Here is a 23,425-nt window from a genome sequence, read left to right as displayed (position 1 = left end):
CCCCGACACGCATGACGGCTTCCGAGCCAGCTCTTCTGCCGCGACAATGGTACGGCCCTCGGCGGTCCGGCAGCTGCCACCCCAGACTAACCAGACTCAACAGCCGGCCTTCCAGGCCATCAACCTCGAGCCGGAGGAAAACGTCGACGAGCAAATCGACACCACCAAGGAGCTTCACGTGAGTCTGCGTCATCTTCCGCGAAATCACTGGCGCTTCTGTTCTGACAAGCCTCCCAGGTCGACGAGGCGCTCAAGCGTTTCCAGACGGCCCTGAAGCTCCACGCCCAGGGCCCTCGAGCTCGCGCGGCTGCCGGTGAAGCCTACCAGGATTTGTTCCGCTCTGAAATCTTCACTTACCGAGAGGCCAAGACCGACTACGAGCGAGCCGACCGCCATGCCGACGCTCAACCTGCAGACTCACCCCTCGAGCCCTTTGCAGCCGGACTCGACATCGAGGCCGTCGGTGGCGATGGCGTTGTCGACAGCCTCTCCCAGGCGCTCTATCTCTCGTACAAGAACTACGGCCAGTTCCACTTGGACAAGCTCAAGGACCAGATAACGTTCGATCCGCAATGGAGCAAAGCGCGCGTACGCTATCGCGACGACGAGGGCAAGCCCATCATAGACAACTGGATGGCCGCCCTCGACCAGGACCCTTCAGATCCCGAGTTGTGGAGGCGCACGGCCCGCTTCGCCGGCTCCATGAACAGCGGCAGGGTAAAGCGGTACTGTCTTGAGGCTGCCGTCGAGCTGGACGACGATCCCGCCGCCATGGATGTTGAGCCTCCCTCTCTCGCCGAGGGGCTGGCCGGTGAACAGCTGAAAGACTACCTTCGCACCCTCGACGATGCTATGGCTCTTTCACACCCCATTATGAAGCCATGGCTCAACAAGCAGGTGCCGACCTTTATCAGACGCCACTTGGATCCAATCCCCTTCCTGCCGGATCCAACCGCAGATCTGACTCCCCCTGTGGACCGATCGGGCAACGATGAGACTCTATCCGATGCGCCCACCCTCAGCGCCGACTCTCAGGACCGCGACGATGAGTCCCCTGCAAAAACCGTCTCGTCATGGCCTGAGCTCGGGTTGAAGCTGATGAAATGCTTACAAGACACCAGCGGTGCCTTGCGAGCCTGTCAGTTGGTGCGAAAAGCAGCTCAAGCCCCAGAAGTGTGCTCGGAAGAAAGCGGCGAGCAAAAGAAGCCCGATGACCAAGACAAACCGCTCGACTCCGAAGAGCGCGATTCTAAGGACAGGCCCAAGACCAAAGGCCCGGCAAAAGATGGGCAAGCGTCCAAAGTCGCAAATGGCGCTGCCAAGGCTGCCGAGCAGTTCCAGAAGGAGCGCGAGACATCGGCTTCGACCCGAAAACGCTCGCAATCTGTTGCTGGCTTGCCCGATGGAGCGGACGAAGACAACGGGATCGAGAAGAGAAGCAAAAGGGTGCGCAGGAGAACTGACGTCAAGGAAGCCGAGGAAACGGCCGATCCGAGCTTGCTCATCGCGAGCCAGCTCCAGCCCTACCAGGACGCTGACTTGAATCTGTTCCGGTTGACCAAGAATATCCTGGAAACCCTGGGCGTTGATGACCGCGATACGCTGGATTTCCTGCAGGAACTTCTCGACTCGTGCGCTGTTGAAGATCGCACCTCGAATATCACTAATTTGGGCGCAAAGGACTTGCGCAGCGTCATAGCCGCCTTCAGCGAGGACACGGCCATGGTTCTCCTCAACAAGAAGGAGCAGGCGACCTTGGGTCTCTCGTCATTCCTCGAGCATGCCAAGACTGGATCTCAGGAAAAGCCCAAGCTCCCGGCTTTTGTCGAAGACCACGGGCTGGTGGCCTTCACTGACAGAATCTCCCAGTGCGCCTCGTGGATGACCAGCGACGACATTACTTTCGAATGGGTACGAGCCGTCAGCCAAAGCTATGCGACCTCTACTTGGTCAGACACCATGAAGGTGACAGTGGTGCAGATGCTTAACCGCGTCGACGCAGTCCTGTACGAGCGCATCTCCGGCTGCTTGGAACTGTCGCCTGCTTCCCCCGAGAAGCTTGCGAGCCTGGAAACGATGATAGCCATGCTATTTGAGCTCCATGTCGACATCTACGAGAGAATAACAAACCCAAGCAGTGCTGTCGACTACGCCACGCGCATGGAGACCAAGTACCGATTGGGCCGGTGGATGGACGTCGCGTCGACATATATGCACCTTGTCGACCGGTCTGACAGCGACCCCCTCTGCATCCGCTTCCTGTGGGCGTCCATCATGACATCGTCGCTGGCAGACAGCCCGGTCCGTGAGCACATTCTTCTCCTGTGGACCTCCATCCGTGACTTCTTAACTGCCGAGGGCGTTGACCAAATCAACCTTCCAAACAATGTCGTTATGCCATCGATATCAGCTGCAGCCGCCGACCGCGAAATTTCCAAACTGACGACCATGGACTTTTTCCTCGGCCTGTTCCAGGAGGAAATGGAAGATCCTGTGCAGGTCATTGAGACGCTGGAGCCTGTCCTGAACCCGTCGTCTGCATATACGTCTGCAGACGGTGCAGGGAGCCCGGAGGATGCCGCATCGTCTCCTTTGTCGAGGGAAGGACGACATGTACCAGTGTCGAAATGCGCAACGCAGGGCCTCCGTGATCTATGGAAGTTTTTGTCGAGCAGCAGCACGGAGCTGCGACTCTTCTTGTGGTCACGGCTGGGAGATGCGTATGCGGCCATACAATATCACACGAAGCAGCTTTCTTGCGTCCTCAAGAGTATCGAGATGATCATGGCCGACCTTGCAGGCGAAACCTACGTCGAAACCCCAGACGAGTCGAGGAGGCTCCTCTTCATGAGGACCTTGAAGTCTTTGGACGAACTGCTCATTGAGGCACTGTCAATGGGGCTGAACGAAGGCGACGCCTTTGAGATTATTGACCAGGACCACATCAGGTCCAGCGCCAGCGCTCTGGCCAAGCTGGGCGGCATCCTTCACATTGCGTCGCTCTGCGAAGATGAGGCTCGCATCGGCATCACTGCCGCACCGTCGAACAATGCCACTTTTACGTCCTTGGTCAACAAGTTGCGACAGATGCAGGTCCGCATCTGGTGCATGCAGTATACCTTGTTCAAGGCCGGGCTTCCTCAACAAGATGGCGTGTTGTCTCTTGAAAATGACCTCGCTGACTTCCTCGCCACGGTCCACAAGGCCATCGGACTCCGCAAGTTCTGCAAATCGTCCAACAAGATCTTCCTCAAGATGATGCGCATAGAACTTCTTCAGTGGAACGACATTGAAAACTGGGAAGACCACTTGGGGCAGGTGCTCTACGACTTGCACGGACTGAAGCTCGGAGTCGGCGTGTGGGAGGTGCAGGACCATGGTTGCGCGTACGACAAGCTCGAGAGGCGGCAGGCCATGCAGCTTGTCGAGAAGGTGATGATTTTGGCCCATCGCATGCCAATGAAGGACCTTCTCAAGTCCGACCTCAAGACGACAATCGAGCACTTGCAGCAGGCCATCGGCCAGACCAAGTCGACGCCGCAGATGATTCACAACCTGCGCAACTTTACCGAGATATTGAAGAAACCGATCCATCCCCTGCGTCTGTACCAGGCCCTTACTGGAGGTGTGTCGGTGGACGCGGTCGGCGTCCACATACCAGAGGCGGGTCTGGCTAAGCATGGGTGGTTCTTTCTGCTTGGCATGATTGCCTTGACCAAATTTAAGGGCGTGGACCTGAACCGTCGGCAGACTCCAGGGGCTACAGACGACCTGCGAATCGGCGCGACTTTTCTGAGGCTCCAGCTGCAGTTCACCGCCGACGACTGGCAGGCTTGGTTTCGGCTGGCCGAGTGTTTCGACTACGAGCTCGACGAATCGGTGTTGTGGACGGCGGACAAGATGAACAAGGATCGCGCGGAGCTGGTCAAGTTTCAGCGAAACGCGATCCATTGCTATACGCTTGCTCTGTCGAATTCGCGGCACGCCGACGTGGATGTGAGTGACGGAGACGCTTTGCACGATTTATACCACAAGTTTGCCATGCGCCTATACTCGTCTAGCCGGGAGCCATTTGCCATGGAGCCCTTTGAACACTCGGACCAGGAGAGATTCTTCATCGAGACTATGGGAGCCGGCACGTTCAAGAGGATCCTGCACGATCAAATGTCCGAATACAAGGTCTGGAAGTTGGCGGCCAAACTTTTCAAAATGGCCATGGCCAGGAAGCCTGATAACTGGATGTAAGTGCTCGCTTCCTCTGTCTGTCGAATGCCGCTCACTGTCGAACAGGAACCCGTATATGCTTGCCAAGTGCTACTGGAAGATGTACCAGACCCCGGCAGAGCGATTGGACAAGACAGATCAAAAGACGCCGATCACCACCGAGCAGCTCCTCGAGACGCTCAAGATGTCCGTCGAGGTGGCGACAAACGCGCGCAAATCCCGCAACAGCGACCCCATTTTGGAGCCGCATTACAAGATTGTTTCCATCTTGCACAAGCTGGTCACCCGCGGCGACATGCCTGCGGCAGACGCGGCCTCGAACCTCTCGGAGCAGCCGTTTGGGATCCCGGTCAACCCAGATGACCATTACGCTGCCTTTTCTGAACCGGAGGACTGGGAAGAATATGTTATTCGCAACTTGACTCGACTGCGGGACAAGGACAAGTCCAACTGGCATCACCGGATCGTCATGCGACATGCCAGGATCCTCTTCGAGGAGGGCAATGCAGCCGGGGACGGCGATTGCTTCGTTGAAGCCAAGGCGGCTTTCGCCATACTCAAGGAGAACATGTTCACTAAAACGATGGTCATGAGTGTCTGGAAGTGCGACGCCGAGCGGCCTGGCCGCCATCACGTCTTTACGGAGCAGTACGTGCGGTTCATGACGGGACTTCTCCTCATCATGTCTGACCGAGTAAACCTGGAACTGCTCCTGCGACGTCTTCGGAAGAAGGGTGCCGACTTTTATCATTTTACCGACCTTTGGCAGTCGTGCTGCCTGGCGTATCTGAAGCTCCTCCGGACGGCGCACAGAGTTCGCGCTGCCTCCGAGGACGCGTTCAAGTCGCTCCCGAGCGAGGAGTTTGAGATTTTCAGCGAAAGGATCACGCAGTGGGCAGCCGGCGAGGGGCCGCACATTGCAGAACTCAGCTGCATGAAGGAAGCAGTCGAGCTGAAGAAGCTGAATGCCAACCTGATGAAGGTGGCGCCCATTGACGATCTGATCAACGACTGCTACACCAAGATCTATCTCGAGGTTGCAAGCAAGTTGCCCGGCATGGAGCCCAGCAAAGTCATTGCAGAACGCAACCATGCAAAGGAGGTCGCTGCCGAGCTGGAGGCGATTGCTCAAGCGGAGTCAAAGCCGCCCAGCTCGCTGAGCAGCATCTTGAATCCGCCCAACGGCCGAGAGGGTCAGGCGGGAACCTCGACGCCGAATGATGTCGAAAAGTCTGAAGCGGCGCCGCGGGGCCGAAGAACAGTTAGGAGACCTGACGTCCTGCGTAAAGCCGAGCAAGCCGTTGTTCGCTCCCTGGAAGCACCCAGCAAGTCGCTCGTCTCGAAAAGTCGGGTCGGCAGCGTGTCGAGCAAGCGCGGCAGTCAGACGCCGGCCGTGGCTATGAGCGAGGCCGGCAGCAGCGACCTGGATGATGACGAGGGGCCAGACGCGCAGGTGAGGAGAGAGGCTGGAGAAGATGGCGACGAGGAGATGAAGGACGCAGATGCCACCGAGGAAGCCGGCGACGACGAAGACCACGGCGACAACCGGGCAGAGGGCAAGGACGACACGGAAGCAGGGAGCATACACGACTCTGCAGACGACGAGAGCGATCTCAGCGACGTGCCCGAGGGATATGACGAAGAAGTACCACCTGGTCTCATGTTTCCCAATTTGGGGCGCCCCGATCACAGCGCCGAGGCAAGCGGGGAAGAGGCCGACAGCGAGAGCGAAGGGAGCGATGCGGATGAGACTGAGGAGCAGGAAGAAGAAGACGAGGATGGTCACGGTCACGACGGTGAGGAGCACGAGGATGAAGGTGAGGATGACGAAGACGACGGTCAGGAGACGGAGGAGGCAGAGGAAGTAGAGGTGGGGGTGGAGGTGGAAGTCGAAGACGAGAACGGCGACGACGGCGAGGCCGAGACGGAAGACGAAGACACAGAGATGGCCGAAGCCGACGCGGTTGAAGCGGCGGTCTACGCGGAGCCTGACGGGTAGAGCATACAGAGCCGTGCCAGAAGAACTTGACCGAGCTCGGTCTTTGTTTATTTATTTTTCCAACACCGTGAGGACAGGGGCATCTGGAGTTGGCCTGGGAAGGCCTCTGGCTGCGAGGAGTTACCAGGCACTGACTTGTGTGCATATATTTTCTTTACTCAGGACGCTGTGCGAACAGTAAAGCCAAAGTGAATTTGTTAGACACCGGCAGCCTTGGCGAAGCTTCCACTCGACTGCAGCTCTAATTACTAAAAGCCTGCGTTCCTGACCAAGAAAGAAGCATTGATACCCACAAGTTCAGCCATGTCGTCATCTTTCCCCGAGGATGGCTTTGATCCAGCGACTTTGGCCCCAGCCTCTGGGCGATTCGACGAGGGCGGCATATGATGAGGCGCGTTGGGGAGTTGCAGGGCTCTTTGCAATCCCGCCGGCAAATTCCAAGTGAGGATGCAACGCCGGAACGCGCGGAGGGTCGGCAAAAGGGACTGGAGAGAGTCATGGGCACGCGGGACAATGGGTGGATTCCGGGGGAGCTACGGCTCGGACGCGGGATGGGCTCTGTGCGTACGGGGTGGAGTTAGATGGTATGGTAAGGTGGCTGGGGTTGTCGAAAGTCTAGGTGGAGCTGGACACGGATGGATATGGGCAGGCGAACGGATTCAAATATGCATCTGTTCATGGACGGTAGCTTTGAAGCTGAAGACCTCGTGGAAGAGTGTGCGGTATTCACGGGCTGGCATCGTCTTGCTTGTGTAACTGCGTCGTTGGCTTTTCGGGAAATGGCTCTTCTGGAAGTGTCCTCGCATGTGGATCCATGAGTTATGTCGTGTCTATTATTGCCATGGGACCGGACTACATATGGCTATATGGAGTATATATAGACCGCGTACCAAGAGGTCACACGATGAGGAGCAGTCAACTTGTATTACCGACACGCAGTTGATGGGGATTGAATCAAAGGACGCGCCAAGGGTTATAAGCATGGATAATCAAGTAAGAATCGAGTAAGCCGCCGAATCAGAACGTCCAGAACCCGCCGACTCATCGAACAAGAGCGCAGACTATTTCACAGCGCGTCCTAGGAATATTGGCGGGTCGGGGAAATGGACGTCGAAAGCGCCCCTCTGGTCCGGAAGGAGGGGGGGGGGGGTGGTGCAGTCCGGACCCGGTGCAACAGCATATTACGAGCGGTGATGAGGTTTCTCTTACGTGAGGCGCGGAGTAGCTTGTCTGGAGCAACAAGGTAGTCGGGCCCGTTGGGCGTGGGTGCGTTGCTGTCATGGACTTGCGTGGGATGAAGTGGTTGGTTTATATAGAGCCGTCTTTTACGTAGACCCTGGTCTTTGTGGCTGGCTGGGTTTCTGCGGTCGAATCCTTTCCTGCCTTGGGGTCTCGTCATTGCTCGTTTGATAGACAGAGCTTCGTCTGGTCGAGCTTTGCGTCGGGACGAGTCAGCATGAGACTCGGCATTGGGTTGCTCGCGCTGGGCGGCGCGCTTGTGGCGGCATATCCCCTGTCGATGGGGCCGGTCGAGATTGTCGAGCCGGTATCATCAGGTGCGCAGCTGTTTCCTGAGTTTCTGTAGTTCTGTATCAGGGGATGAGTGGTTGTCGAGATATCTGAGGGCTGCCAGGGACAACATGAGAGTGGCGGGGAGAAGGAGAGCAAACACATACGCTCCTACATCCAAGTGATGAGAAGGGAAACGGTGGAGAAACAAGAGAAAGAAAGCGCTTGCCCATCAGCCGTTGCTCTGTTCATCTCACTTACACAAGGCTACCACCATCCAAGCACAAACCCAGCTAACACGACAGCCAGACCTCCTGCAGGACATCTACACCTTCGCGGCCTTCACGCGCGCTGCCTACTGCGCCGCCAACCACGACGGCACCATCGGCAACCTCGTGTGCAGCAACAACGCAAACGCGGGCGCGTGCGACGTCTTCGCCGGCGCGACCACGATCGTCGAGTTGACCGACTCGGCCGAGGTGGCCGGCAACGTTGTCGTCAGCCACGCGCGCCGCCTCGTCGTCGTCAGCTTCCGCGGCTCCCACCGCTGGTCCGACGTCTGGCGCAACATCCAGGTGCTGCGCGTCGACGCCCCCGCGCTGTGCGCAGACTGCTCTGTCCACAGGGGCTACTGGAATGTCTTCCTCAACATCCGGGACAGGCTGGCCGGGGCGCTGCTCGGCGAGGGGAGGCTGGCAGGGCCGGGGTATCGGGTTGTGCTGACGGGACATTCCATGGGCGGCGCGCTGGCCGCGATTTCGGCGGCGTACCTGCGCAGCCGGGGGCGGAGCTGCGATCTCTTCACCTACGGCGCCCCGCACGTGGGCAACCAGGCGCTCGCCGACTTGATCGGCGGCCCCGGCGGCGTGACGGCGCACGTCGTCAATGGGGAGGATCCGATTGCGTCGCAGCCGCCCCGGTCCATAGGCTACGCGAGCGTGGTGCCAGAGTACTGGTTCGAGGCAGGCATCGAAAAGCCCGCCTTCCCGGACAACCTGCGTGTGTGCGACGGCGTGAACAAGAAGAGCGACGAGTGCTCTGCAAAGGTGGGCGGCTGGCTCCCCGTCTTTACGGGGGGGCTGTCGGACCACTCCATCGACGCGTACAGCAACCGGTCGATGCCGTGTCCGGGGGAATAGACCGAGTTGTTGGTGACGGGCTTTCTCGCAGAGTGGACATGTCCCTTCCTGTACATGAATAAACGGTTTTCATCATGAATCTGTGGGCTTTGAAGTAAGCGAACCCATGGCAGGGTGCCAGTGCTGAGGCGTGTCAAGTTGACCCAAACGACATTTCGCATGGAACTATTGTAAGACTAGGTATCAGACGCAGCAAATGAACGGGGATAGAGAAAAGCAGAGACGCGACTATGCACCCTCATCTCTATCCATGTTATCTCGTCGCCTCTTCTCAACACCCTTGCCGCGCTGGCCCTTTTTGCTCTGGGCGTCAGCCATGTTCCTCATCTCCACCCTGGCGTGTCGTTGCGCCTCCTCGACTCTGTTTTGGAAGGCCATGACCTCTTCCTTCTCGGCCGGGTACGCGTCCAGCTTCTTGCCCATGGCGGCTTCTATCCTCTGGAACGGCTCAATGTCGTACTGGGTCACCAGGCTCAGGGCGACGCCCGCCTTGCCCGCCCGCGCTGTGCGGCCGACGCGGTGAATGTACGTTTTGGAGTCCTGGGGGGTGTCGTAGTTGACGACCACGTCAACCTTTGGAATGTCGAGCCCGCGCGAGGCAACGTCGGTGGCGACGAGGATGTCGCGGGTGCCGGACTTGAACTTGTTGAGGGAGCCCAGTCTGGCCGACTGTGACAGCTGGCCGTGCAGGGGAATGGCGCCGAAGCCGAGCGTGCGCAGCAGGATGGCTACCCTCTGGGTCTCCCACACGGTGCGGGTAAAGACAATGGTGGACTTGCCGGCAAACTCGTTGACGAGGTAGATGAGATACGTGTCCTTCCTGACCTGGGGGATGAAGAGGAGGTGTTGGATGAGCGTCGCCACCGTCTGGTACTTGTTGAAGCTGATGCTGATTTTGACAGGGTCCCGCAGACTGGCGCGCTGCAGGCTCTCCACCCTGGAGCTCATGGTGGCCGAGAAGAGGTAGGTGCGGCGCTCGCGCGGGATGAACTTGAGCAGCTTGTCGATGCTGGGCCCAAAGTCCATGTCGAGCAGCCTGTCGGCCTCGTCCATGACGAGGAACTTGAGCGTGCGCAGGGAGAAGCCCTTTGTCTTTTCCAGGTGGTCGACGAGCCTGCCGGGAGTGGCGACGATGATGTGGGGCTTCTTGCCGAGGGCAATGGCCTGCGGAACCATGTCGAGGCCGCCGACAATGACGGCGCAGCGAAGGGAGATGAGGGAGCCGAGGGCCTCAAAAGCCTGGCCGATCTGGGCGGCGAGCTCGCGCGTCGGGGCGAGGACAAGGCCAAAGAGCGGCTGGGGCTTGTCGAGCAGGACCTGGAGCATGGGTAGGGCAAAGGCGGCCGTCTTGCCGCTGCCCGTCTCGGCGAGGCCGATGATGTCGCGGCCCTCGAGGGCGACGGGGATGGACTTTTCCTGGATGGGCGTCGGATGCTTGTAGTTGAGGGCGTCGCAGGCGTCGCAGAGGGAGTCGACGATGCCCTGGAAACCAGGGGTCAGCGATGTATGCGCAACGTTGGGTGTTCACGGGGCCCTACCAGGTCTTTGAAGGTCTTCTGGGCCTCGACCGGCTCCTCGGCCGGTACGCCGTCGAGCGTGGCCGATTCCTCGGTCGACCCTTCGACAGAGGCGGCGGGTGCACTGGGCTCGGGGGCGCACGCCTTTTTGGACACGCCATGCGAGACCTTTCTCCTCTTGACGTTGCTCATCTTGAAAGAGCGTAGTTGCTTACGATATCGAACGGACGGGCTGCCAGCCGAGGACTTTTGACGGATGAAGATGACTTGAGTCCTCGATGAAGTAGTCGATTGCGGTTTGAGTGTTTGTTGAAGGCCATGGCACAAGATATAAGTGTCATGGATTTGCGCCATCTCATGGATCCGTCGCCATCTTTGGCCTAACGAAAAGTTTTAGCGGGGCTGCTTATCGCATGTGACTCGGCGCTCTTGTCGTCCGGCCCCGCCCAAAAAAATTCTTATCCTTCGGGTTTGCCTGCAGCTTGGAAATCTTCAGTCCCGATCGACGCCTTGCCTCTTGAAATCGCCAAAGAGCAAAGACGAGAGCTGAAACAGGGCCAATGGCGCGCAGACGATCAAAGAAGAGAACCCATGTCGGGGCCACCAACCCGGAAACGGACCCCGTGGGCCGCGCCTTGGCCAGCGACCCCAAGAGCATGGTGATTCGCATCGGCGCCGGCGAGGTCGGCTCCAGCATCAGCCAGCTCGCCGCCGACGTGCGGAGAGTCATGGAGCCCGGCACGGCGAGTCGCCTCAAGGAGCGGCGCGGGAACCGTCTCAAGGACTACCTCGTCATGTGCGGGCCCCTTGGCGTCACGCATATGCTGCTCTTCTCCCGCTCCGAGAGCGGAAACACAAACCTGCGCCTGGCTGCGACGCCGCGAGGGCCGACGATGAATTTCCGCGTCGAAAAGTACTCGCTGTGCAAGGACGTGCAGAGGGTTCAGAAGCACCCGAGAGGCGGAGGCAGCGAGTTTCTCACACCTCCTTTGGTATGCCCTCCTTACTCGGCTCTTTGTCGCGGACGTGACTGACAACCGGTAGCTCGTCATGGATAGCTTCTCGCGGCCCGATTCCGATGCCAAGTCGAAAGTGCCCAAGCATCTTGAATCCCTGGCCACCACCGTCTTTCGATCCCTCTTCCCGCCTATCAACCCGCAGGCCACGCCGCTCAAGTCGGTGCGCAGGGTCGTCCTTCTCAATCGCGAAAAGTCCCCGGCAGACGACGGAACCTTCATCGTCAATTTTAGGCACTACGCCATTACGACGAGAACCGCAGGCGTGTCGAAGCCGTTGCGCAGGATCAATGCCGCCGAAAAGTTCATGACCACCAAGACGAGCCGGCAAAGCAAGATGCCCAACCTCGGCAAACTCGAAGACATTGCCGACTACATGATGGGCGGCGCCAACGGCGACGGGTACATGACCGACGCCACGAGCGGCAGCGAGATTGACACAGATGCCGAGGTCGAGGTGCTCGACTCGGCACCGAGAAGAGTCCTTTCGGCCAAGGCGCGACAGGCAGCGGAGCAGAGCGGCGAGGCTGAGGCGGAACGCGAGGACAACGTGGAGCGAGTTGGGGTCAAGCTGGTCGAGCTGGGCCCGCGCATGCGACTGCGCCTGACCAAGGTCGAGGAGGGACTCTGCTCTGGCAAGATCCTCTGGCATGAGTACGTGCACAAGAGCAGGGAGGAAGTCAAGGAGCTCGAAAAGAGGTGGGAGAAGAGGAGGCAGGAAAAGGAGGCACGTCGCAAGGAGCAAAAGGCCAATGTGGACAGGAAACGGGCGCCCAAGGAGGCAAACAAGAAGAGTGGCGATGGACACGACGAGGAGGGCCGGGACGAGGGTGATGAGTACTACAGCGACATGGACGTGGACGAGTTTGACAGCGAGGGCTTGGAGGGGGACGCGGAACTGCAGGTGAATGAGATGCTAGAGAAGGAAGACGAGAGCGAAGACTAGACGGCGAGGGACTTTGGCTGGGTTGGCATGGCGTTGACGGTTCGGTCTCGAGGGACAGGCGTCGGAAAGATGCTGCTGATTTCACATTGATGTTGGGCGGTGAGGCATTGTTCCAGACTTTATTGGTCTCTGATGAGAAAATTCATGGCCAAGGGTGTTCAAGCGATGAAACTTTGGCTCCGTATGTCTCGGCTTCGATAATTGTCTCAGCCCTCGCTCTTTTGAGCGCGGCCTCTCTGCTTGCTTCAGCCAAGGATGGTCCAACTTTGAGTTGAAGCGGAAGTTCGTTCGTGTTCAAAGGCCAATATGCAATTGTCCAGCGACATTGATATCACCAAATTATACAGAATGATGGAAACAATCCTCCACCTTGATAGTCAGCCGGTGTTTTTAACAAGTTTCAACTATCTATTATTTTCCCACTAGCTTTTGTCTATATGCATCCCCACTTCTCTCGTTCTCGCAGCTTGCACCTTCACCACCGGCCTCCAAGCTCATCCGACTTCCAGCTCCCTGGCTGTCTCGACTCGTCAGAACCACCCGTCAGAGGACGACAGACAGACCGGCATGTTCCGGCAAGTGCCACGGACCCTTGTGCGGACGCGGGCGGTCCCGCGATTCCCCGAACCGCCGCCCCCATCCTCATCATCCTCCTCCTCCTCATCCTCATCCTCATCCTCCGCCGGCCTGCGCTCTGCAACCATCGCCGGCCTATTCGCCATCGCCGGGACAGCAGCCCTGTGGTGGAGCCAGACGCCGCGGCGCATCAAAGTCGCCGAGGCGCCGCGCATCCCCGACGCCGCGTCCGAGCGCGACATTATCGTCGAATCCCCCGTCAAGGTCCTGGGCCTGGAGGCTGCCGACCGCAAGCTCCGAGAGCAGGCGCAGAGCTTTACCTTCCGCAGCGGGCGCGGCCGAAGGGGGAGGGTCGATGTTGTGCGCGTGGCCAGCAACCTACCCGTTGAGGATGAGTGGGCGCTTGCGTGTGGAAAGGGCCTGGGAGGAGGGACGACGCTGTTTGCGGGCGTCTACGATGGACATGCGTGAGTTCTAGGCACATCGCTTAGTGTCTGATCTGTCCAAATGGCGAGCGAGGCTGACCTCGATGTCGCCGCAGCGGATGGGCCACGTCAAGAGTCCTCAAGGACTCCCTGATCCGCTACGTTTCCCACGCCTTGGCTCGCCTCTCCCCGGCCAGTGACGGCGCTACCGTCGACCAGGCCATCAAGGACGCCTTTGTCCGTCTCGACGCCCGCATCATGGACGACGCCTGGGACGCTGCCAACATGGCGAGGGACGACGGCGCCGCCCAAGGCCTGCGCGCCCTGGCCCCCGCCATAGCCGGCTCCTGCGCGCTGCTGGCCATCTACGACCGGTCTTCGTCGACGCTGCGCACCGCTCTCACGGGCGACTCGCGTGCCGTGCTGGGCTCCTGGTCGCCCAAGGCGGGGGCCTATTCTGCCGAGGCCCTCAGCAAGGACCAGACGGGCTTCAACGAGGACGAGGTCCTGCGGCTCGAGGCCGAGCACCCAGGCGAGACGCGCGACATCATCGACTCCAAGACGGGCAGGCTGCTCGGCATGGCGGTGACGCGGGCCTTTGGCGACCACCGGTGGAAGTGGCCCGGCGAGGCCATCGCGTCTGCCCAGGCGCGCTTCTTTGGCTACCCGTCCCGCGGCTCGGCCTACAAGACGCCGCCTTACATGACGGCCCGGCCCGAGGTGACGACGCGCCAGGTGGACTCGGAAGACTTTGTCATTCTCGCCTCCGACGGGCTGTGGGACGTCATGTCCAACCAAGACGCCGTCGCCTGCGTCGAGCGGTGGCTGGCAGCCAAGCGAGCAAGACGGCCCGAGGCAGTGGCCGCGCTGGCGGCAGCGCCCTCGACCTTTACTGTCGGCGCCGACGGATATGCTGGATGGAAGGCCACGCCCGAGCACTTTGCCATTGAGGACCTCGACAGCGCCGCCGTGTGCCTGGTCAAAAACGCGCTGGGCGGGCGGCGTAGGGCGCTCTTCTGCGGCGCCATGACGGCCTACGCGCCCTTGAGCCGCTACGCGAGAGACGACATGACGGTGCAGGTCGTCTTCTTCCGGGACCCGTATATGCCGAACATGGCTCCCGACAGGATATGAGGTGAGCGAGTCAAGTCTGGCGCTCTGGGGGATACCAGACAAGGGGGGCGGTGACCCGTTGGGTGTTTGATGAACTTTATGTCTTCAATTCCAGTTGTCTTCCAGCCTGAATGGCGGGTAAACCGGGAACTACGTGTACACCATTCAGCACAACTTGGAACAAAATATCGGAATGAGAAGCCTTCATCTCGCGGCGTAACTCTCTTCAATTTCAATGCGTCCTGGGTCAATGTTCGAACCGGCCATCATGTTACTGGATAAACACCAAAGGTAGACAAAGTAATTCCCTCCCAGCATTCTCCTCTCTGTGCCATTAGCCGAGAAAACACCCGGCTGTTTCCACCAGTGTGAGAAGTTGAAGTTGACTTTCATCGCCCCCTTGAACATCAATAAGGTAAAACGAGAGACGAGCTTCAAAGGGGATCCTCTCCCTTCATGCCCCTGATAGGAATTGACTCCACGTTCGGGTCGGGCACAAGCTCGCTCGTGGCCCCCCCTTCGCCACCGCCTCTTCCTGTTAGTCGCGGAAGACGCGGATCCGCTCCACTCTGTTGCGCCGAGAGAAGGCCGGCGGGTGGCCGGCGTCCGCAAACGCAGCGTCGGCGTCGTACATGGTGGTCGGCCGCTCTTGCCGAGCATCCAAAGGCGGCCGTCCCACCAGGTGCTTGGACGCGGGTCCGTTGACGGCGGTGGCCTGATCTGGGCTTTCACTCCGCACGTGCAGGGAGTCTACTTGGTCTTCAGGCTCGTCGTCGGACGAGTCGAGGGAGGTCGGCCGGTGCGGGCCTTGTGACGGTTTGTCTGCCCGGGTTCCCAGAGCTTCCTTTTTCTCGGCAGGCTCAGTATCGAGCCCGCTAAGCGCGATTGGTCGGTCCAAGGCTTGGTCGCTTGCCCGATTGTGAAACTGGTTGTCTTCATTATCGTCATCGGACCAATGGGATATGACGGGCTGTTTGACGGCTTCCCGGAGATGCAGGGTCGGTTGTGCTTCCTGAAGATTGGGCTCAAGAGCAGCGTCGTCTGCCGACCACCGCGGCGCGTCTCCCCGAGGAGCGAGAACTGGGCGGTCCTCGAAAAGGTTGTAAGCCTGGTTGCGTGCCGGCGGCCGTCCTGGAAGTTCGCCTCTGGAGTGCAGAGGCGAACTGCTGGCAAAGACGGAAGACGGCAGCCGCGCTTCTTGGACGCGGCTGTGGACGGGCCACGCGAGCAGGCAAAGGGCCACGGTTGTGAGGAAAAGGTTCCAGCCTGAGTGCATCATGGTGGGCGATGCTGGCGCTGTCTAGTCGCAGCAGAAGATGATGAATGGATAACAAGGTTGGGTCTGTCTGTGTCTTTTTCTTTCTCTCTTTCTACACAAGGCAGCTGTCTGATGTCTGGCAGAGCCCATCGTTGGACGATGCGGGCGTCGTGCGATTTATAGACAGGCAGAACGCCGTGGCATGGCATTCAGCCTCTTGTATCACTCCCCCGGGGATGTTGGCCGACGAGAACAGGGCCCCACACGAGGGCCTGGAGAGAAGTGGGCTTGAGAGTTTATGTCGAGTGGTAGCGGAGGAACAAATATCACGATGGGTAAGTCTTGGCGATTCGTTAAATCACACGGACTTTGGGCGACCACGTCACTCAAAGCGGACGAATTCGCGGGATTCGACGACTATAATCGGAGGCAAGGTGGGTTTCCAACGTCGAGACTAAAGGAGCTGGGCGTTTGCAAGCCGATAAGGCCCTGACTGAAACAGACTATTGCGGCTTGCCAAGTGCTGCTGCTCCGTAGCGAGTGCGCCGCGATGTCCTCATCAGACGAAGGCCGGAACGGTTCCGGTTGGAGAACCAAGGGCTGGGCTTTGACAGTAGCCAGAGTTTATCATTGCGTCCATGTGTACGTTCAGGTGTGATGAATTCTTCCTTCAACCATACTTCAGCCCCTCTGACTGCATTGCATGGCTGGTGGCACGAGGATCAGGGCGCAGACGCTCGACGTCCTTGACACAGCCCACTCGACTCGAGGTCCAAGACCGCACTGCAGTCCCTTTGTCCTCTGCCCACGTAGCATGATATCCCCATCTCCCCCAGCCCGCGACCCTGGACCCCAGCCTGCAGCCCCCCATCTCTAGTCCAATTAATATTGTGACGCACCCGTGAGCCGCGATCCTCCCACTGGGCCGGGCGCCTCCGGATCACCCCCTCAACGAGGCCGGCCGCCAGGAGCGGACGGGGTCTGTTGCAGACGGGTCATGAAGCCGCCGACCGGACCCATGAAGCCCCTGATTCGACGAGGGACTCCCAGGTGGGACACCATCGAACTCTCGAATTGTTCGTGGCCTTCCGCTTTGGTGACCATTATGAAGGCTCCGGCGTATTACATGCCTGTCTGCACTCGCTGGCAGTGCTGCTCTGGGTAGCATGAAGGACACGACAGCTTACGCAAAAGAAACTCGGCAGCTTCACGTAGCATCGTCTCTCTGAGTCGACCCCAGTCCCGTGTCCACCCTCTAGTGGTCTCGGTCCGAAACCTTATACTCGCACAACGCCATGCGATTGGACCTGCATCGTATGTAACCTTTGCCCTGCGGAAGCTTCCGAGGCACGTTGGAGCGAATTGGTTTACCCGGCGGCCGGCCCCGGCATCGAGGAGACGTCTTGCGAGGAGGGCCGCGGCGTGCCTGTTACGTTCCACTTTGCTAAACGGCCGCATTATCTGCGTCCGTGCTATGACTACAGAGCCTCGGTGGGCTGCATATAGGTTAATAGCTCGCTACATAATATCCGATAGTCTGAGTCTCTGAGAGGGGAAAGCGACGGCAACCATTCAACAACAGAAGAGGCTGCAGTTGACCGGCTCGATGCGCACAACAACATACACGTACGGCCACATGACCTGAAGCATCCTCACGACATCAATATCACATCTATACACGTTCAGTATTGAGTTGTCCATGCAGCGGCTGAGTTTGGCCTCACGGGATACCTCTCTCGGCGCTCGTCTGCGACCAAGAGGTAAACTCAAACAGCGTTTTCCATGCGCTGCATCGAATAAAGACTCTTCCGCAGAGATCAGAAGTGACAATTCAAGGCAAGCAGTAAAAACGCGGCCGATGACGGTTCGTCCCGAGACCGATCGGCCGCGAAGCCGAGCCTCGTGACTGCAGTATTTCTCGTCGATAGACCCCTGCTTCATATGCCACGGCGGCATATTGAGGCGAAGCCAGGCGTGGAATGTATCCGCAAGCGCATCTGACAAACTATATACCCCACGGAGATTGCGAGGGTGTTGCAGCCACAGATATGGATGAGCTCGTTTGTGGGCAGCGACGGGTCGTCACTCAAGCCGAAAAGGTCCGATTTGCTCATTTGTCTGATCCTCAACTGATCCAGCAGGCTGGATATACATGTACGAGTAGCTCCACAACACTCTACAACCCTAAAGATGTAATCGTTAGCCGGCGTCAAAACCGGGTACTATACGCTTGGAAACGCTACGGGTAATGATATGTCTATGGAAGCACTTGCGCCGAGTTTGCACTTCGACGGGAAGAGCGCAGCATTCGCTGCACCCTTTATTTTCTCAACCTCGCCGTCAGGGCCACGGAGAGGGACAATATCAGCGAGCTGCTTGCTCATCGGGGCAACGAGGACTGTATAGCCGAGGAAGAGGAGCAGCGCTGAGCAGCCTACCTATCAATACGCTGACCACCGACGACGACTTGTGTGTCCGGAGACGGCAATCGAGGGAGTGATGATTGAAGATAAGGAAGAACAGACCAAGGAAGAGGTTCCCTGCTTAATGACTTGAATACGAAGACCCAAAGGGTTTTGAGGACTTTTACCAAGCGGTTAGAATGAGCCGAACAACTACTATGGCAGGCCGACCTCAACCACCATGGTCGTGGCGATTGTATTTCATCCATGCAAGAAGTGGCGCGCTCACGAGAGGCCCTGGGCCCAGGACAGGGTATTTACGCGAGCATCCAAGTATGTATATATGTATGTATGTATGTATGTGTATTTCACCCGGAGGATTTCTCCTATAGGGCCTAGACGTAAAAGCTACTAACATTTCAATATATTAATGCGTAACACCTTAAGCCCCACGGGTTAGCATACGCTATACTAACCTCGCCGCTACTCGCTCCGTGATAGGCCTGCTTAAAGGCCAATTTTACAGTGTTTAGCGTCCTACCTTTAGTAGCTAAAGCGCGGTCTATCGAAATCCGAAGTCGAATACCTATATATTAATATTATTAAAGGTTAGTGCTATAATCGATCCTAAGTAGATTCTTACTTCCGCTACTTAGCCCGAAGGGCTAGACGCTGCCTACGTTTTATCCCTAGGGTTCCGCGCCCGATAGTTCCGGCTATATAATTCGTATAGTCTATCGTAGGGCACGTACTTTAGTACTATCTCCTTATATTCTCTATAGTACTATTCTACTTTCGCGTATTTACTATATCTTTATAGCTTTTTATATAAAAACGCCTTATATCCTATCTTATAATAGTTAAAGTACTAAATCGGTCCTACGCGGCGTTTAAAAATATTAATATAGGCGGACTCTCCTATAATATCGAATTATACGCTATTTAGAAGTCTTTACGCGTTACTCTCTTTAGTAATATAGATTACTATTAACCTATATACTTTAGCTTTCTCTTTATTACTAAGCTAGGTAATCTTAGTAATTATAACGTAATTCTTAGCTCCGAGCGCCTTAGCTACACCTAGTAGAACGTTGCCTTTAGCGTCTAGCACTATAGTATACTTAGTATTATTAACTTTAATAGGGTAAAGCTAATCTCTTAGTACCCTAGCTCTTAAAGTTACCGTCTTTTACGCTACTTCCTTAACCTACTTTAACTCGGTTTAGTCTCTATATAAAATTTTAATCTAGTTAAGGTTTCGAGCGTCTATTATAACCGCTATATATTTCTAAGTCTCCTACCTCTAACTCTTTCTTATATCGCTCTCTATAGCCTTTTAGATATTACCGATCTACGTTTAGCACCTATTCGCTTCTTTAACTCGTAATATATTTACTATATAATAGAGACTATCGCTAACGGCTATTCGTGCCGATTTAGCTACTAGTACGGTGCCCCGGTTTATTATCTAGATCGTCGGCGATAACCTTATAGCGCTCGTATACGATATCTATAGACTACTTTATAGAGAAGATATAAGTATAGCTAGGGTCTCTAACTATACTTAGATATAATAAAGCTTATCTCTTATCTCTTTCCCTTATTAATCTATTTCCTAGATTATCTACTATTACTTAAATATAATCTCGTTTTATATATCTATCGCTCGGCTAAGCTTTTACGTTTCTTAATATAACTCGCTTAAGAGTTCGAGAACTTTCTAGAGCATAGCTCGGCCTTTATTCGCGCTACTACTACTACTAGCAACTTTACGCCGCTTAGTCGCGTTACTAATAGCGACATCGTCCGAGGCAATACGCGTTATAAGCCTAGTTGCGCGTGTTGTCTTCTCCGCTAGATCGTCGGGCTATCGCGCGGCTTCTCGAATTTTAGTGCTTGGCCTCACGACGCGTGTCGATCTTTTCGCGGGTGTCGACGTAGGCGACGCGCTTCGCCCCACCATAATCACGGCCTCAGCCGGCGTCTCTATGATGAGGCCTCTGCCGCTGCCGTACCGTATTTGCAAAGGTGTCTTGGTATTCTGCATCTGTGTGTTAGTTGCGCCCCGTGCCCACTCTTCGAGTGGGTGGAGAAGATTAAGCAACGGCTATCTATTATAGAAATAGAGGGAATCGCCGCACCTAAGCAAAATGACGCCAACCAACCCTGCTGATCTGTGCATCTCCTCTAGATGTAGTAAAGCGCCTTGATTCATGCCCAACGTGAGATTTGCGGAAGCAGGTCCTACCTCTCGCTATTCATAGAATGGGCGATTCATACCTGGGAGCGGATGATTGCGGATAGCTGACAGCCAGGAATAGGACTCTCCATAGATCAGGCAACGATGGATCGACATCTTATATGGCTCCTTGTGCTTGGAGTAAAGGGGGGCGAGATGTCTTAAACCGTTAACGAAGCTTGATCGATTCATACATTCAAGCATTGGTCAATTAGTTTACCCCCGGAAAGCCCGATCGGCTATTCAGCTTCCAGCTATATGGCTTGGCTCTAGACGATCGGCTAACCATAGCATTTATAATCCCTGAGTCACGATAAGGCCTATTCTACATGCTATCATGTTTTGTCCCTATCACCTTCGCATGATCGATGGTCGAAACGCTATCCCAGACGCCGACGAGGCTCTTGCTAAAGGCCAAAACCCAATGCGAGATATAGAAAGCCTTTGGTAAGCGGCACATGGGCGAGAATGCAGTTCTCGTCCCAGGTTTCACCCGGGGCGATAACGTCATTCCCTCGAATAGGTGCCCAAGGTAAGCATAAAAGAAACAAGACGGAGAGAGCGTGTGAGAGCTGCCGCAATTGGATTTCTTGTCTCAAATCTACACAGAAGCCACTGCTCACAGTCCCACGGGGATTCTTTCGAAAAGTTGTTCCCTAATTGGCGCTCACTCTGCATCTGGCCCCTGGCCGAAAAGTTGGCGTCGGCATCAACGGGCACATGGGAGAACGTCGCGGTGACCGTGTAGGCGCGCCCGGTGAGACGAAGCAGAGCTAACGAGGAGGTAGATCTCAAGGGCGGGATGGTTGCGGCCTTGCCTTTCAACCCTCATCGACAGCGTACTGGATTGCTGTTATAGCAGAAGTGTCTTGCGTGTCGGTACGAATGGCTGCCTTCTGAGCAGAAACTCGAGTGATCGGTGAGAAGCTCCATACGTAAATGTACCGTATCGCCGCTCTGCTGTGCCGTCTGGAATGTATCATAGGCCAAATCAAGCGTCTCTAGGCGCTACTGCACGGTCATACATCATTCCGATACTCGTCAGTGCCGGCTTCACCCTATCTCTATAATTTCCCTCTTCTCTTTGGTGCACGAGCATTGCTCATGGCTCAAGTACAAGCTGGCTACTGCTGACGCTTCCACAGTCGAATAGCCACTGTCCCCTTGGGTGACAGTGTCCCGTAGGGCACCCAACGCTCGTCTGCCCTGATCTTGTCCGTCTGATGCATGTCCACGATGTGGCAGTCAAAGTTGCGCAGCAGTAGGCCCAGAGTCCCAATGATTTCGTTCTTGGCAAAATGCCGTCCCAGACACATGCGTTGGCCGCTTCCGTAAGGCATCCAGCACTCCGCCAGGCCCTCGAGGTTAAATGTAGGTGTCGTCTGCCCACCCCTGCTTGTCTTGTCAATTATGAAGCGTTCTAGCCAGAACTCTTCAAGGGGATAAGAGACAGTTGTAGGTCGGGCGTTTGCCTAAGCGGTCGTGTTGTGAGCCGTTATGGAAGAGAATATAGTCAACACTTCACATTTGTCGACAGTATAGTCGGACTCGAGCTTAAAGAAGCTATCCTCGTTGGTGCGAGCCATGGTAGTTTGCACGAGTAACCATAAGAGCTCTGCATATACCGACTACAATAGCGGCTTAGAGCCGAACTTGGAAATATCGAAGATAGTATTAGAGCCTGCTTCGGCTTGGCACTCTTCCAGTTTAGCGTAGAGGCGTCCCAGTAAGTCCGGGTCCTTCAAGGCGTAGAAGATGTACCAGAACACTGCCCGAACCGCATTCGTATTTGCCCTAGGGTACATTTGCTGGTCAGGCCGAGCACGGCCGAGAAAGGGGGGTGAAAGTTGTTTACCCAAACGGAAGTCCTAGAGTCTCTGCGGCAACGGCATCGTCACTTATTCCAGACGCTTGGAGTGTTCTCGGGCCTTGACGAAACGAGATCCAAAGTGCTCATCCCAATCATCGTCTTCAGGGCCATGCCTCATGCAATCCGAGTTTCTGTTGGCGAGCTGATTCCACGCTTGATGTTGGACAGCAGTCGATCGCGCGTCCTCCATGCACTGGGAATTAGCCACCGAGGTAGCCCACACGAGAAATTTGGGACGTGATAATCGAACTCCCAAAAGTTATCACAATCTTAGAATACAGCTCAACGATACGCGAGCCCATTATAGCTTCAATAATAGATAGGGTAACCAGGCGCCGCAGCCAAGTATAGAGATCGTCTACTTCTACCCAGTCGTCGGCATATTAATCGTCCGCTATCTTCGCTGGTTTTCGCTCGAGAATAGCGTAGTAGCGCTTAGTTATAGTTCTTAGGTGCTCGCCGGAAAGGAACCCGATTGCAAGGTTTGCCTGTACGCCAGGAATATGCGGCTCCTTGCTGGCCGCGTAATGATGCATAGTTTCGGAATGGGTTCCAACCATTTCTCCATGACGAAAACCATCATGGGACGATTGGTCAGGAGCTTCGAAGATCGCAGCATAGTGAAAGTACCGGCATAGACCGTGCTTGGGGAACTGTGTTCCCAAGCACGGCTGAAGTTCGCGGGTCAGTCGCCGAGTCTCTACACCGGGATGGCTGACAATGACGTACATCCTGCCAGAAAGCTTGCTATACTCCATCCCAGGCCAACACCATAGGAAATGGCGGGGAGGAAGTAAGGGACTGTGGGCACGCGTCTACCGGCCTTTAGACTCCGTCGAACCCACAAAAAACGAACCAGCAATATCAAGTATATTGACAGAAAGATGGCAAGAAGTGTAATAATCGTAAGGACAAAGGGCGACCCGGCAAACGACTCCGGAGGCAGTCAGGTTTGACGGCCAGCTATGTTCTGAGTGAGAGCTTTGAGCCCGGATTTAATATTCGAGTTGCAAACTTGAGCCGGTTCTTACCTTGATCATTCTCAAGCTCAAGCTCTTAGGGACTGAGCATATTCGCCAATGGCTCTTTAAAGCCGTGAACGAGTTCGTTTATTGAATTTGTTCCATGATCGGACAGGTACAGAACTTTGCCCAAATTTAGAAAGGGAGCGAGGAGTGAAAAAGAAACAGGG

The 23,425-nt window shown here is 56.3% G+C and overlaps 7 protein-coding genes across 7 annotated transcripts; 4 read left to right on the top strand and 3 right to left on the bottom strand.

The window, feature by feature from the left end:
• Window positions 1-46: 46 nt before the first annotated feature.
• On the top strand, window positions 47-6,223 carry HRG_06267 (uncharacterized protein; the record flags this gene model as incomplete). The annotated part of the gene is made up of 4 exons (XM_044864738.1): window positions 47-178; window positions 238-4,241; window positions 4,291-5,260; window positions 5,324-6,223. 4 exons carry the CDS (start codon window positions 47-49, stop codon window positions 6,221-6,223), a joined length of 6,006 nt encoding a protein of 2,001 aa, XP_044719678.1.
• A 1,456-nt stretch (window positions 6,224-7,679) lies between these two features.
• HRG_06266 (lipase (class 3) domain-containing protein) lies at window positions 7,680-8,871 on the top strand (the record flags this gene model as incomplete). The annotated part of the gene is made up of 2 exons (XM_044864737.1): window positions 7,680-7,779; window positions 8,042-8,871. 2 exons carry the CDS (start codon window positions 7,680-7,682, stop codon window positions 8,869-8,871), a joined length of 930 nt encoding a protein of 309 aa, XP_044719677.1.
• Window positions 8,872-9,099: 228 nt separating this feature from the next.
• On the bottom strand, window positions 9,100-10,580 carry HRG_06265 (DEAD/DEAH box helicase domain-containing protein; the record flags this gene model as incomplete). Its single annotated transcript, XM_044864736.1, has 2 exons — window positions 9,100-10,353; window positions 10,410-10,580. The coding sequence occupies 2 exons, from the start codon at window positions 10,578-10,580 to the stop codon at window positions 9,100-9,102; spliced, it is 1,425 nt and encodes a 474-aa protein (XP_044719676.1).
• A 368-nt stretch (window positions 10,581-10,948) lies between these two features.
• HRG_06264 (brix domain-containing protein) lies at window positions 10,949-12,350 on the top strand (the record flags this gene model as incomplete). Its single annotated transcript, XM_044864735.1, has 2 exons — window positions 10,949-11,380; window positions 11,433-12,350. The coding sequence occupies 2 exons, from the start codon at window positions 10,949-10,951 to the stop codon at window positions 12,348-12,350; spliced, it is 1,350 nt and encodes a 449-aa protein (XP_044719675.1).
• A 567-nt stretch (window positions 12,351-12,917) lies between these two features.
• Window positions 12,918-14,485, top strand: HRG_06263 (protein phosphatase 2C domain-containing protein; the record flags this gene model as incomplete). Its single annotated transcript, XM_044864734.1, has 2 exons — window positions 12,918-13,393; window positions 13,468-14,485. The coding sequence occupies 2 exons, from the start codon at window positions 12,918-12,920 to the stop codon at window positions 14,483-14,485; spliced, it is 1,494 nt and encodes a 497-aa protein (XP_044719674.1).
• Window positions 14,486-15,002: 517 nt separating this feature from the next.
• On the bottom strand, window positions 15,003-15,743 carry HRG_06262 (uncharacterized protein; the record flags this gene model as incomplete). Its single annotated transcript, XM_044864733.1, has 1 exon — window positions 15,003-15,743. The coding sequence occupies one exon, from the start codon at window positions 15,741-15,743 to the stop codon at window positions 15,003-15,005; it is 741 nt and encodes a 246-aa protein (XP_044719673.1).
• A 5,744-nt stretch (window positions 15,744-21,487) lies between these two features.
• On the bottom strand, window positions 21,488-21,949 carry HRG_06261 (cytochrome p450 domain-containing protein; the record flags this gene model as incomplete). Its single annotated transcript, XM_044864732.1, has 2 exons — window positions 21,488-21,835; window positions 21,899-21,949. 2 exons carry the CDS (start codon window positions 21,947-21,949, stop codon window positions 21,488-21,490), a joined length of 399 nt encoding a protein of 132 aa, XP_044719672.1.
• Between the last annotated feature and the right edge of the window lie 1,476 nt (window positions 21,950-23,425).

This window comes from Hirsutella rhossiliensis (assembly GCF_020360975.1).
Source record: "Hirsutella rhossiliensis strain HR02 chromosome Unknown scaffold00006, whole genome shotgun sequence".
NCBI lineage: Eukaryota > Fungi > Ascomycota > Sordariomycetes > Hypocreales > Ophiocordycipitaceae > Hirsutella > Hirsutella rhossiliensis.
Note: the sequence above shows the minus strand (reverse complement) of the source record. Positions and strands in the feature narration are given on the sequence as shown.